The sequence below is a fragment of the Pomacea canaliculata genome, linkage group LG12 (assembly GCF_003073045.1).
Source record: "Pomacea canaliculata isolate SZHN2017 linkage group LG12, ASM307304v1, whole genome shotgun sequence".
Lineage (NCBI taxonomy): Eukaryota > Metazoa > Mollusca > Gastropoda > Architaenioglossa > Ampullariidae > Pomacea > Pomacea canaliculata.
In genome coordinates this window covers 17,844,805-17,859,758 of record NC_037601.1, presented here as the reverse complement: position 1 = coordinate 17,859,758, position 14,954 = coordinate 17,844,805, and the positions used below count along the sequence as shown (strand labels likewise).

General features: G+C 35.7%; 3 protein-coding genes across 3 annotated transcripts; 1 reads left to right on the top strand and 2 right to left on the bottom strand.

Annotated features, from left to right (window-relative positions):
- The first annotated feature begins 2 nt into the window (after positions 1 to 2).
- Positions 3 to 3,643, top strand: LOC112576989 (exosome complex component RRP42-like). Its single transcript, XM_025259896.1, has 8 exons — positions 3 to 161; positions 390 to 491; positions 719 to 813; positions 941 to 1,106; positions 1,558 to 1,628; positions 1,831 to 1,951; positions 3,075 to 3,230; positions 3,505 to 3,643. The coding sequence occupies exons 1-8, from the start codon at positions 105 to 107 to the stop codon at positions 3,607 to 3,609; spliced, it is 873 nt and encodes a 290-aa protein (XP_025115681.1). The 5' UTR covers positions 3 to 104; the 3' UTR covers positions 3,610 to 3,643.
- Positions 3,644 to 3,942: 299 nt separating this feature from the next.
- LOC112576990 (28S ribosomal protein S17, mitochondrial-like) lies at positions 3,943 to 5,183 on the bottom strand. Its single transcript, XM_025259897.1, has 2 exons — positions 4,956 to 5,183; positions 3,943 to 4,519 (listed from the first exon to the last, which is right to left on the bottom strand). The coding sequence occupies exons 1-2, from the start codon at positions 5,067 to 5,069 to the stop codon at positions 4,262 to 4,264; spliced, it is 372 nt and encodes a 123-aa protein (XP_025115682.1). The 5' UTR covers positions 5,070 to 5,183; the 3' UTR covers positions 3,943 to 4,261.
- Positions 5,184 to 6,655: 1,472 nt separating this feature from the next.
- LOC112577426 (E3 ubiquitin-protein ligase MYLIP-like) lies at positions 6,656 to 13,716 on the bottom strand. Its single transcript, XM_025260491.1, is given in 8 exon segments — positions 6,656 to 9,678; positions 10,074 to 10,240; positions 10,723 to 10,982; positions 11,176 to 11,389; positions 11,778 to 11,921; positions 11,924 to 11,958; positions 12,335 to 12,525; positions 13,494 to 13,716. Coding segments are annotated over 8 exon segments (1,362 nt in total). The 5' UTR covers positions 13,584 to 13,716; the 3' UTR covers positions 6,656 to 9,417.
- Between the last annotated feature and the right edge of the window lie 1,238 nt (positions 13,717 to 14,954).

Sequence of the window (14,954 nt, the reverse complement as noted above, 5' to 3'; positions counted from 1 at the left end):
ATGACGATGACGAAGTGCACACTTCCGGTTTCTTCCACGTGCATAGTCAATAAGATCCAAAATTCTTTTTTTAAGGTCTTGTCTTTTAGGTTAAACTGTTGTCAATGGCAGATATTATTCTCAGTGAAGCAGAAAAAATTTTCATTGTTCACGGAATTCAGGTTTTGTTGCCATTGTTTTGCACTTTCTGTTTATATGCCCCATTTCGTCGCAGTTTCGATTTAATTAAGTAGAGAATATTTCATATAATAAAAGTGAGATCAGCTGCAGAACACGTTTTGTTGCTAAAAGTTATATTAACGTGTTCAATAAATTGAGAGGCATAAAGTCTTTAAACTTAAGTTTCAAAATACTTTGTGTCAAAATTTGATAACTTTATTATACTTTAGGACAATTTTCGTGAAGATGGGCGCAGCTGCGATGATTATCGTCAAATGGAGCTAGAAACAGGACTCATATCCAACACCAGCGGTTCGGCGAGATTACGCCTGGTAATTGTATTGCAACATAAATTCGGGATGGGGGGGTTGTTTTTGTTTGTTTGTTTTTTTTTTTCATTTGCAATAATTTTTTAGAAACTTAACATCAAGCAAAATTTAGTCAGTTGCAAATTGACAATAACCATGGGAGAATGAAAAGACAATCTATCGTTTAAATATTTTTTACTGTTTTAACATTTTTTATTGTTTATTCTGCATATAGTTTATTATACTTAAAGGCAAACACAGAAATCCTTGTTGGCATCAAAGTGGAACTTGAGGAGCCCAAACCAGAAAAGCCAGATACTGGCCGCCTTGAATTCTTTGTTGATTGGTGAGTATCATTTAGTTTTTGCTAAAATAGTGCTCAAAGCTATATTTACTGATTTAAGGCTGGTTTGTGCTCTTATCTCCTTCATTAAGACCATCATGCTGACCATTTCTACTTTCTACATTAACAGCTCTGCAAATGCAACTCCAGAATTTGAAGGAAGAGGAGGGGAGGATCTTGCAACAGAAATTATGAACTTCCTGTCACATTCTTACAGCTCAGAGACAGTACTTGACTTGAAGTCTTTGTGTCTTGTGCCTTCTAAGCTTTGCTGGGTATTTTATGTTGATGTATTAGTAAGTATTCCCTATTTCATGTCAATTTATTAGTGAGAAAGTGTGTTGGTATTCACTTGTTTGATATAGTTTATTATTTATGCAGATATCCTGTAGATGTTTCACCAGCTCATTGGTTATGCCTTTGTTTATTAGATTTGTGACAAATTTAGTAACGAGTGAATTGAACCTGGATACAGACCGGTGATTGATTTGTGAAAGTTTGCTTTAGAGTATTATAAATGAAAGACAACCAAAAGCCTCGAAACACCTATCAATGACTTCATTGTAGTGTTATTGTGGAAGATTTACAGAATGTACAGATTTCTGCACAGGGGACCGAGACAAACCATACAACTAAATGTTAATGGCCATGCACTAAAAAGTGCCTACCTTGACCAGTAAATTCTTTCTCTTCGTTGTTTTACTAGAAGGCAAAGCTTTAAATAAAATGAAATGTGTCCTTTTACAGCTCCTAGAATGTGGAGGAAATCTTTTTGATGCTGCATCAATTGCTGTGAAGGCTGCTCTGTTCAACACAAAGTAAGCTAATAGCTCTTTGCTTCATGACCTTTATTTTAACAAATTTCTAATTTTTCTTGCACACTCTTACCATTTGTGCCTTCACCATCAACCCAGTTTACATTTGATCAACCATAACATAGCAGCTCATCAAGTGAAGCAACTAAATCCCATGAAACTTGCCCTCTCTTGTTCTTAAATCAGTCATTTGTTTGCATCACAGAATTCCAAATGTAAGCATCAGTCAGGAAAGTGAGGACACAGAGCTGAACGTGTCTGATGATCCCTATGATGTGAAGAGAATTGATGTGTCAAGGACACCGTGCATCATTACTCTAAGCAAGGTGAGGCAAATATATTAGCATAGTAACCTTAACAAGTCTCTTGTGCGACTATTTGCCATTAAGATTTGGCGATAAGCTGTCATCATTCTTAAACTTGTTTAAGCTCATAGTTGTTCCCCCTGGTCCTTTCAGGGTACCCATTAGTGTAGTGGTCCTAGGTTCAGATCTCTTCTCAGGACACTGTGACCCCTATTTGCATGGCTGGCTGTCAGGATATTTTCTCAGAGTACTCCAGTTTCCTCCCCTTTCCTCCATCTCAAAATGCAGACAGAAGCATTTTCTTGCTAAACAAACCAACCTGGTTCTTTCATTCAAGGGGAAGAGGGTAATAGGAAAACCCTTACTTTGTTTGAGGAGACACTTGTGGAAGAAATATGTCTATGCATTAATTTGGGGAAAACTTTTTTTTTTTTAATTGGTGAGAGTGGGCAAACAGATGAAATCTTAACCAGATAGCGCAGATTTTATCTTGCACCCTGGCATCTCATTCAGAGGATGAACTGGGGTGAGTTGTTTCCCTGAGTGACATGAGAAAATCAAGGGAAAGCTTCTGGTCTGTTACGGTTCCTGACCCCATAGAACTGGGGCCATAGTTATAAAACAGTGACAAAGGTGACAGGGTAAATGATCTTTGATCAAGATTGTTCCTGAAAGTGTTGGGAACCTGTATGTGTGGTTTGTATGCTGTATGTTATGGTTGTATATTTTAATGTGGATTGTTACATTTTTAAAGCTTGTGGTGTCTTACATAAGTATGTAGTGTATCTTGTATCATGTATTTTAAATGCTATCTGGTCATCCCTTTTAGCATTATAAAAGCCAACGAGCATGTTTTATGAAACTGTATCTTACAAATGTACTGCATTATTGTTGTAATAATAGGACTATTATTCCATAAGACTACTATTATTACAACAATAATAATGCAATATCAGAAGGCCTAAACACCACTTTCTGACTATAGAGATCTGCCCCAGTTTTGCCCTGGGGCACCAATTTACCTTTACTCCATAACGAAGGCCCAAGACAATTACAAAAAAAAATAAAATAAAATAAAAAAGATTGAAACTATTAACAGCAGACCGTCAGCAATAATTATTTTGACGAGTGATTTTCTCTGTAGATTGGACACTGTCATGTAGTGGATGCCAGTCAGAAGGAAGAGGCATGCTGTCTGGCTAGACTCATGATGGCAGTCACAGCAGAAGGAAATGTAACGGCAATGGTAAAGGAGGGTTCAGGCAGCCTTGACCCAAGCAGCGTTAGTGACATGATGCAGGTAACACAAAAGTTAATGCATATACATTTCCTCCATTCTGTATGGAGACACACTGTTCAAAATGTTGAATATCTGGTGCACACTCCTTTTTAAATTTGTGTGTACATTAGACAGATGGCTTCCTATAATGTAGATGATATAATAACCATAATGACACTTTTAAATCAATAGAGAATTTTAACATATATTTTATATTTGAAAATGTAGGGAAAACAGATATCTTGGCACCATGAGAAAATGATTGAAGCTTCATTCCTGATATTTTCTTTTGCAGTCTGGAAAGAAAATTGGCCAGGAACTCAATTACAAGTTGCTTGAAAAACTTAAAGAGGAAGAGCAAAAGGGGCTGAAAAGACAAACAGTTGGCTTTCTGAGATAGCAAATGTACAAAGAAAATTGATAACTTGTAAATTTCGTTTTGACAATATACTGTGTATATAGACCACATGATTTTCTTGGCAGATGTTTGTATTTATGTATGTTTATTAAATTTGTAATGCAAGTGCCTTATTTTATTGGTGAATAACTGTCATGCTGTGTGTTTCTACAGTGGAGTCTTGTTGTTTTTTTTAAGCATAAGGGTCTACTTTAAGCTCCTACTGAAAGGGAAATAAATAAAACTGTGTGAAGTGTGTGTATAGGTATGACTGACTAATCTGAGACATGAAGGACAGGACATGCACAAGACTTTTCACCATCATAAAATAAAGGATGACTGTCAGTAAAAATTTATTCCTGAATGTACACTTCTTATACTAGAAGGAACTTCAATGCATCACATGAAATACTTGACAATGCCTTTAAGTCGTATTAAAACTTGTTTTGTGATGAACTGTCAGGCATGTTTTTGAAAAAGCAGGTTAACAAAAAGTGTTCTACTAATGCATGATGAAAAAGTTCAGAACTTTCATTCATAAAATCATTTAAATATTCACACAATTAAATGGTTTAATTATTCATAAAATATGCCTGCTGTTCACTCTTAATTGCCAAAGACATGCAACTCAACACACTGATAACATGAAAACACACTAGCTTGCTTGCTTTGCTGTCTCTTCGATTTGTTGAACCTCAAGTTCTCTGGCGGCCTCATCAATAAACTCAGTTGCCCTGCAACGCTTGCCAGTGACAGGATCCACTACTGAACCAAGTTTGAAGACATGATGTTTGATTTCATGACTGACAAGTGGTGTGAGCTTTTTTGGCAGACGTTCAATCAGAATAATATCACCGATTTCACATTTATCTTCCTTCTCTATGGCCCAGTAATGTTTCCGACTGTTGAAATACTGCAAGAATGTTTTACATTTTTTTAAAGTTAATTTGCAAACAGCATACAGGCTTAAAAAAAACCAACAACTGAGATTATTACAATTGCTACATGACTGAGTGGAAGAAAATTTGGGACCTGTAGTATTCAACGTAGGTCACGCGAGATCATAGCTTTACTAATTGTAAGTATTTATTTTAGTTGAATATCAATTCCACAAGTCATGTTATAAATAGCTAATACATGTCTAATGTCTTAAATACCTATTGAAATAATATTGAACAAATCTAGTACTACTCTCTTGGTTCTTGTGGCTTTGTGGTAAAACTGGCAGCATACTACGTTTTTCCTCACAATATGATTCTACCATTTTACAACTGAAAACAAATAATTCTTTGTCTTGTCCGTTGTCGACCTTAACAGTTAATTTTTAAGTCCACGAAGCTTCTACTAACCTTGTTCAGATAGGTATCTAACTTCAGGCGAAGACATCGTACTTTGACCGTATCTGTACGAACCACACCCCTCTTCACCACCTGTCCGATGACAATAGACCCCCATGATGCCATATTGCAAACGTCCACTAAAAATTATCAGCAAATAAATTCGCAATATTCCTGCAGAACGACAACTGAATGTCCATCGGACATGTGCCGGAATTAGATGCAATCCAAGGGAAATAATTCTCTTGAGTTCCTCTCGTCATAATGGCATCTGCGCATTAGTCTTTCGTTGAAAATATTTTCTCGCATTATTTCTGTAGCGACTTGGGGGTGTATCTATTTCTAGTATGTAGTTTCCATTTATTATGTTGGTATATTTTGCCTCTGAATTATTAATAACTTCTTTTTACTGCAGTTGGTATTTGTTTTTATATTTACTAGCTACATAACAGGAAATTAAGAAAAAAAAACAAACCAACTTCTCAGTCTGAAAAACAAAATTAAATGGTGCAATTCTTTTGTTACTAAGGGTGCTGTCAGTAACATGGTTGAATTTAGGGGGGATAACATTTGAAAGGTGATGTGAAAAGATCAGTGCCAGAAAAGAATTGACCTGACTATATAGACTGTCATCACCATCTGTTTTGAGAGCAGAAAGAGATGCATTACACAATTACAAATATTAAAAGCATGTTTGAGGCTCAGTAAAATTTGTAGTGTATTTAATTCAACTATTTTTTATCTTGTTGCAGATCAAGATGAGAAGTAAATAATTATTGAAATGCACACCAGACTGTATTATACGTATATAAACATTAAGGTGTAATTCTGTAAAGGTTGCTAGTTTACTGTGTTTTACTTGAGATAATGTTTACAGGTTAACAAATGTTATCTTCCACATTGTTTAAATATGTTGACACTAATATTGTCTAGAGCAGGGGTCAACAACCTTTTTTGACAAAGGACTACTTCAAGGGTACTGAGTAATTTAGGTACAAACTATTAGGTACTATTAGGTACAAACTTACTGAGTAACAAAGTTGCACAGTTCACATTCAGTGGTGACAATATTAATAATGAAATCATATCTGAAGAGACTGATCATGTTAGTGTTGATTCCTCACAAGAACTATTAATGAAAAATTTTATAGTTGTGTGATTTTTTTTTTCACCATGCACCTTGGGCAACACACATGGCCCATGCGGGGGACCAGGCACTGCGTTGGCTACCCCTGATCTAGGATGCTATGCATAATTCTAGTGTCTCATGTAGCCTAAAGAAGTCGGTGGCAAGTAGTGGGTGGAATAGCAGAGTTTTGAATTTGGTCTATTTATCCTTCTTAGGCCAAAGTAAGTATATTATTGTTGGTTGTGAACAGATCCAGTAATCCTCACTAGTCTTTAAATTCTCCCGCAACTCTGGCTGAGGTTGCGCAGTAATTTGTAGCAAAGACAGCTTGGACAAAACCTGTTGTAACTATATAGTTACTAAATCACAGCATAATGAGATTACAAGTGTGAGAGGAAGTTGTCTTAGCTTTCTCCTGGTCTTTAGTCAGGGAGCTCTGTCAGAGATGCAAAACCAATCTTTTTGCCAGTTACATCAAGTTCCAGGTTCAGAAGCCTTATCATTCTTTGCATTTGCAAATTATTTATAATAATCCTAAAAAATTAATGTAGCATCAACTTTAGGGAAAAAACACAAACACAGATTAAAATGTAAACTTTATTTAAATTCCACTCTGCCATTGTGACTGATATATAAAGGTAGTAATAAACTGAATGGAATGATTTGTCAAATGCAGGTATTAACTTGATAAAGTGATAAATATTCCAGACCCAACACAATGTATCAAGTAGGTAAGCTGAGGATGGAAAGAGAAATAAGACAAATATTCTAAGCAGTAGAAGGAAATGCAGCAAGTGGACTGATGTGATCAAATGGGCCTGATCAGAATCTTAACTGCTTACATCGAAGAGAAATGAAGGAGAAATTACATGGTCAAACAGACTTCTGAGGATGACTTGAGCAGATCTTAGTAACATTTTAATTGATGAAATAAATGCAATGACCTGGATGGCTGAGAACCTAAGCACATTTTCTTGCATAAACATATAATTATAGACAATTTTAAAAACAAAATGACATGCTTGTGTTAAATCTCCGACATTGTGCATTTTCCAGTGACCAAACTAGAGTGATAGAATTATGTGGAATGTAACACTGAACCCGATGAAAGCAATGTTGTTCGTAGAAATGATAGTTTACATATATATATCTCACATTTTCTATGTTGTCATATAGGATAACACATAAAAAAGCAAATGGTTTACATCATAGCAGCATGAGGAGGTAGACTTTGTATCAACATTTTTTTTTTAAATGTGTATTCTGCATTCATAAATACATACACATGCACACATACGCAAACACACACACATACAGTGTAGAAGATGCATACAATTTATATTCTGGTATCTGAACCACGTATTACAAAAAAAAAAAAGCCTATAAGATAATAGGGAGAGAGACGTCTATTGGTAAGCACAAATGAGATATCAATACCACCATATGAACATGCTTTAAATGAAAGGGTCATGCAGTTATATAACGCATGTTTCATTTTCCTTCTAGTACAATATTTGGCTTTTATTTAATGAATGACTTCTGATATAGCCAATTTATCAATTTAAATATGTGACTATAAAACAAAACTTTACCCACGTCCAGTAATCTATCATGAGTAAAATAATGCATGAAACAACACTGCTTAAAAAAGAAAACAAAAATTGCCCCATTTTGTAACTGTATTGTGATATTTCTCACACTGATCATGAATATGCTGATGTTTCCCTGTGGAAAAGGCAAAACAATGACTTTAACATTTAAAAGTCTATAGAATTTAAATTCTGCATTAAGATCAAAAATGGACTTGCAATTAATGTGTCTATGACATGCTGAAACAAAGCTAGAAATACATTCAAAACAGATGTCAAATTCTATCATCCAAATTGTACACCCTAGCAATCTAATGATGAGAGGACCAATGTGAAATCAGGAGCAATTATATTTAAAAAAAAAAAATTACTTTCCAATTAAACTGATCACATTCAACTTACACTGTACATTCCACAACATCTCTCAAATCAGCCTAAATCATGCCATAATTTTAAAATATTTTTTCAAAAGTAAGGCCACTTGTGAAATATGAGGCTTAAGCATTTACTATTTTTATTATTTGTTAATGAATTTCCTTAACTGGAACTTGACTCAAGTCAATAACTTTTTTCCCTCTTCTTTGACAATGCGAAAGGATGAGCATAACTGGCAGCCTGGTACTGCATAATCTGTTACAATAAAAATTAATGACCAGATCTTGTAACCAACACAGGCAAAGCCACACGATGATGTTTATAAAAAAAAAATGAAAAAGTGATTAGGAGAATCACAGTCCTAAGTTCTAAAAGATGTGAATAAACATGAGCCGTTAGGATGATTCATTGTTCTTAACTTTTTCCAAACATCATTTTAATTATTCTCCTTCTTCATCTTTCCTATTAACATTTGCTTAGTCCTTACTTTTAACAAGCATAACAAAGCACTTGGTACAAATGTTTTCCATATCCATAACAAAGAATGAATGCTTTTGCCATCAATTCATTCTCCATTTTGTAATAAAAAATAGTAACAATTTCCTGATGGAATATTAAATTTTTTCAGTGGACATCTTTTAAAATCTGCATATCACTTTACCAATGTCTCTTTTTTAAGCAATTTCACCCACATGTAGATACTTTTAAAAATCACAGACAAATTGCTGTCTTGCAAAGTATTAAATGTTAACACCTTATAAAACTAGCACTTTTCTAAAACAGGAATTTCCACATCATACTGTAGAAAGAGATCTTAAGGAAATTAACATAGTGCTCTTATAGACAGGAAGTGGTCCTGTCTTGCAAGTGATCTTGCAGGAGTAAAAACAAAAAAAGGGGTTTAAAAATCTCTCCTCCTTAAGCCTTGTTGGGTTCTCAGAAAGATCAAGACATGGAATAATTTTAGAAAAGTTGCATTCATTTTAACATTTCAGAGCCCTTAAAATACGAATTTACCATAATATCACAAAATCCAAACATAGTATCAAAAGTATATGCTTTTTTCATTTCACATTATCACAATGCAGCACCAATTATATTTTTTAAAAGATCCAACTTCAGTCCCAAATGGGAAGAAAAGGCAGCTGCACTTTCCTGAACAAAATTGAAGATAAAACTGTTTGATGATGTATCCATAAACCCAACTTCTGAATCATACTATCTGGGTTTCTCTCTTGATATGCAGTTATTTTCCTCAACCTGGTCTGGGGTGTGAATGTGCAGATGAGACCACCGGAAATACTGTCCAGATGATATGACGAAAAAGAAAACATGAATCATGTTTTGATACAAAACGTCTGTTCCAGGTTACTTCATGTTATCAGACAAACTCTCCACAATCTGCCTCTGTTTCATGTTCCTCCTCTGGAACAAACTTCTCCTTCTGTGTACCAAACATAGGAAGAAAAACTTTCTGTCGACGTTCTATCTCTGTCCTACACAAGGGACACTCTTCAATTTTCAAGGAGCAATCTGAGCATGTCATGTGTCCACAAGGGCAAAGCACTGCAGAAACCAATCGAGACAGGCAGATGCAGCACAACAAGGCATCTTCAAGCACCGAAAGTCTCTCTTGAACCCTCTGAAATGGAAAAACAAAAAATAAATTATGTGTGAATAATGACTAGAACAAAATGTTGGGATTAAAAAGAAATGGGGGATGGGTGGAAGGCACAAAATCTTAGCCTTCAATATATGCATATCACTGCAGTCCTTTAAACTGACAAGACTTAACTATAAAACTGATGTAAAAATGGTGGTGGCATTTTGAAGACAATGCATTCCAACTTTTCAAGGAAGGGGTAGGGTAGGGGTGGGTGGACTGATGTTTTACAAGGAGCCAGCACACATCTGATACAAATAAGGTGCCACAAATAAAGCATCATCCAAATGAAAAAAACAGCCAATGCTTCAAAAAGATGTAACTAGTACAGGGCAAAATAACCTACTTGACACTCTGCCGCATGACATCGATCAGAATCGAAGGTTAACACTGTCACCATCACAGTAAATGCTCTGCAGAGATCCATGTCCATTGCCTGCATTTAGCGTTTGCGTTGACTGAGACAATGAGTACAGTTTTCGTCGTGCATAATCATAGGCCTCTCTGCTGGTGCGCTTGATATCAAAGATGTAGCTTTTACCTGATGGCACATACACACAGAAAAAAAATGTAAACATGCATTAGTGCTTACAAAGTGAATATTTAATAATAATTAACATGTAATTTATATAGCACATATGGAGTGCACTCAAGACAAAAGCAAGATATGGACAAATGAAGGACAGAAGGATAAACAAAACAACAGTACTGATGACTAATAAAAGACAAATACAGAAAATGCAAAAATTAATTGGGTAATAAGAACTGAGGGAATTGTGACTCTGCAGAGGAAGACAAGTGGGGAAATACCCCGTAGAAAAAAAAAAAGGTACAGGGGGGAATGAATATGGACTAATATTGTGTTGACTGTTTACTTCTTTTATACATGTATCCTCAACCAAATATCATATATGTTTATAATTTCTAAAACATTGACAAAACAATATTTCAACAAATCTTAACTCTTTTAAAAATATGAAGTACATAAATAAATTTCACAAATATACTTTACCCAATACATACCAAGTTCTGAGTTTTCATTGAAGATAGAGACTAAGGTGCCTTTCAGATCCCTGCAGAACTGATTGGACACATCACATGATACAGTATCACATCGGTAGAAGGAATGCATCTCTGTGATACACCTGTAAAGAGCCACAGCAGCTTTGCGGCTCACCAGTCTATATCCAACAGCTGGTTGCAGTTCCCCACTGTCATCTATCTTCTGAAGATAAACTTCTCTGTCTCTGTGTGTGGCCATGTGGATGCTTGGATATGGTAAACTGTAAGAAATAAATGATGACATAGAATCTGCTTCAGAATGGCACTTTCTATCATGCTGATATCAGAGAAATGAGACAAATTAAATAATATAGCTGTAGATTTGTAATCTTCAGACATATTTGATAAACATATACATGTAAAATAGCTACTGGCTAAAAAGCGGCAAAATATAAAGCATAACATGACACTAACTTTTCTTGCACATTTGTTGACATGTTCTTGAGAAGTATTCCCTCAGGTCCAACACCAAAAAGAATTTGTTCTCCATGAGCAGAGCGAACTGCATGAAACTCTGTTCCAAATGTGGGAAGACTGGCCACTTCCTGAAGCATTCGGTACTCTGCAGAGTGACGAGGCACCCCTCTCTGTGCTCCATGTTCCTGCAAGACACCCAGCCAAAAGCAACCTTGAGCAGATACTAAATTACCATATGCCTTTAGAATATGGATTACCTTAAGGCAACAAGTTATGATATTACCATAAACTTAGAATTTTCACCCTCCAGAACTAAGGCTGGCATTTTTTCTGAGTTATGACTGAAAGAAAACAGATCAACGTCATTTGAAACTATGAATATATTTTCTATGTTTAAGAATATATATTCCTAAACACATCTTACCATTTTGTAGACAGCAACAAAACAGTTGTTGCTGTATCACTGTGAATATAAGTTCAATCTGATAAGAAAGCCTAAGTGTATTTGTCATAAGTGATAATCTAGTTCTAATTAACAAATTAACATCTAAGCCTGAGCAGCTCACCTGCCAAATGGCATCCAGGAAAATTCTGTTAGCCTGCTGGTTCAAGGAGTGGAGAATAGTTTTCATAAACTGTCAGTTGATAGCTGTTGGAATTCTGGTCCCCATACTCTACTTGTGCTATCAGTGACACTAACTTTGGGATCAATCTTTCCCTGCCTTGAATATCCAACTGCCCCAATGAAGGTCTTGCAAAATTTGCTGGTAAAACAAATGTCTAAAACAAAAAAACAAAAAACATAATAATTTTAAATATATACTGTAAACCTATCATTAAAGACCATTTTTTAAATTATGGAAAAAGAGCTCAGACACTCCTAAAGTTCCATAGCTAATATTAAGAACTGGTTTATCATCAAGCACATTATCTCAAAAACTCCACTTAACATACTATATATTATACCTCAAAAAGCATGTGTGTTATATCCCAAAATAGTTAAGATTTAGTTAATCAAATCCCTGTTAAATCTTACAATTATAAGCCAATTTTAAAATGATTGTGCATAAGCCAGAAAAGCAGAATTTATCGCTTTATAGTGTAGTTACTTCATGTTTATAATGAAGCAGAGCATTCTGCATGCAAGAAGCCTCACCTGGTTGCATCTTGCTGGATAGTGTGTGGTTGAACATAAAATTTAATTCTCAGCTGAAAGCGATAGGGCTGAGGACCTGACATCTGCTGGTCAACACGATTTCGCAGGTTTAGCCACAGTAACTCCTGCTTTGGCCCACTATAGCGGAGCCCCAAGTAATCATCTTCTAGAACTGATAGCCGCTCACATACCTGTCCAAATTAGACATAACCATCGTAAGTGCAATTCTGGATAAATGTGAGATTATGAAAAATGATAACCATTCTTTTTTGCACTGGGCGTGGGAGACATTAACCTATTTACACATCTCTTATGCAATATACTTATCTGGTTCATATATATATTTTAATTTTTTAACTCAATGTAATTGTGTAATGTGTTGCAAGAATTTATAGTTTTAACAAAGATTTTACATAACTTGTTTGGCAACCTGTAGAGCAAGGATAACCTCCTTTATCCTAAGCAGCACAAAAAGTTATCCACTGCTATGTGTTTAAAAAAAATTTTATTTTATTATTTGATGGGAATGTAATGTAGACAAAAATTCACATGACGTCACAAATACAGCACAGAGGAAATAACACAAAAGAAAAAAAAAACGAACACGATTACTCTACACGTAAGCCTACGAACTAGAGCTGTTCCATTTATGCACATCTGTAACGACACCAAGACTGAATAGCACCCTTCTGTCTAGTTAAGTGTCTGGATTAATGCCAACACTCGGTTTGTGTTTGGACAAAGAACTTAAAGTGGACTTTGGACCTCAGTGGCCAATCGACCTGCCTCCCATCCTGCTAGCAACACAGCTGACTGCCAGCTGATATATGCATGACCTATTTTGGCTGTTCATTCTTCTACCAAAGTCCAAATTATTAACCTCGAAAATATACTTTTACTTAAATAAAATGAAAATACTATCAATCAGACGGTTAAATCAGTCGTAATGGTGTCTTCCGCGCTCTTTTGTGCCCACATTTTGCAAACCAAAACATTGCGAAAATAAATATTTTTTAAAGTAGGCGATCATTTTGCTTTTTTTAAACACAACGATTATATGTGTAATAACTTGGCTCGCGAACAGTTTTTCTGCGTCGCTTGTAAAACTTTAAAAAGTTGAAAAACCCACCTGTTTAAAAAAAAAATGGATCTGGCTTACCTTGTCAAGACAACTCTGACCCGTACCCTTTGGGTCTATTTCAATCTCCAGAATACGAGAATCTGGTAGACAGATATGGCATCGCATCATCCTCAGTAATAAAGTTAGTCCTACAACACAAAACGATCACATTTTTCGTTGTCACTTTGTCCTTCTATATCTCCTCCATATATATAACCGATTTAATGCCTGCATGCAAGTGACGTCTGCTTTCCCGGTCACGTGCATCTGCTGCCTGTCTTTCTGTTCAAGCCAATCAGAAATAAGTGGGCGGAGTCAGAGTGCGGAGTTATTTTAAGGTGCTGACACAAGCGTCAAAGCTAGAGCAAGTGCGATCATTTCTCAATGCCACGCAACATGTTTAGCTGCCAGTGGGTTTTCCGTTCGAATTTTCGATGAAAAGATGTTGCCAGATTTAAAATTTTAGCATATATTCTCCCTCATTTGCTCTGATGTCAGCAGATGACAATTAATACTTAAACATTGGTCTGCACAGGGTGCGATCTATCGATCTTGGTTTTTAAGTTCCCATTATTATTATTATGCAAATTAATACAGGGAAATTCAAGTCTACTCAGTCTTTAACGTGAGAAAAATTAATAACTGATAGAAAAAAATTAATTTTGAAAATCTCAAATTTTTTCAATCGAGTGGGCTGAGCTCATTAAAATGTCAAGAGAGCTAACCACGAATTAATATCGAGTGATGTCTATATATATATGCAGAACCCTGAAACACGTATAGCTATTTATATATATTTGTAGACTAAACTTACAGCATCAAGTTTCAAATTCGAAAGGAGTCATCTAGGATCAGTTTTCGGGGAATCTAGCAGGATATGGTAATTATAATTAAATAAAAAAATTCAAAGATCCTGAATGCTCTGTGTGAGCAGCAATTCCACCACAAACTTGAGTTAGATATGATAACTGTTCAAGGACCCACATAAGATTAAGCTGGCTGTTAGCGAGTATATAGTGGACCTGACTTACAAGTGCGGAGGGTACAGTAAAAAGCTGCTAGTTTATGCAATTGCTTACGTAATAGACCCATTGCAGGTGAAATGTGAAGTGTCAGAAATCGAGATCGAATTATCGTTCGCAAAAATGTACGACCTGTGATTGGTTACAATTACGGACAAGAAAGAAATAAATTCCGCGTTTCAGGGCCAGCCAGTCACATATCCTTAAAGTAGAAATGAAATATGAATATAAATATGCTATGGCAGTATCACAGTATGTGAGTACGGACATGTATAGGTGGACTGCTGTCTGTCTGCCGAGACCAACGCTTAGACTCTTGCGAAGTTCTCCGTTGTTAGTCTCGGCGAGCCTAAACTATGAATGTGAATAAACCAGAAGCTTTGTACTCGTCTTCCTCACCCAGCAGTCCAGTAATACAAGTTCATTATGTGAGGGTGAGGGAATTCCTGAGATGGTTATAGTTATTAGATGAATATCG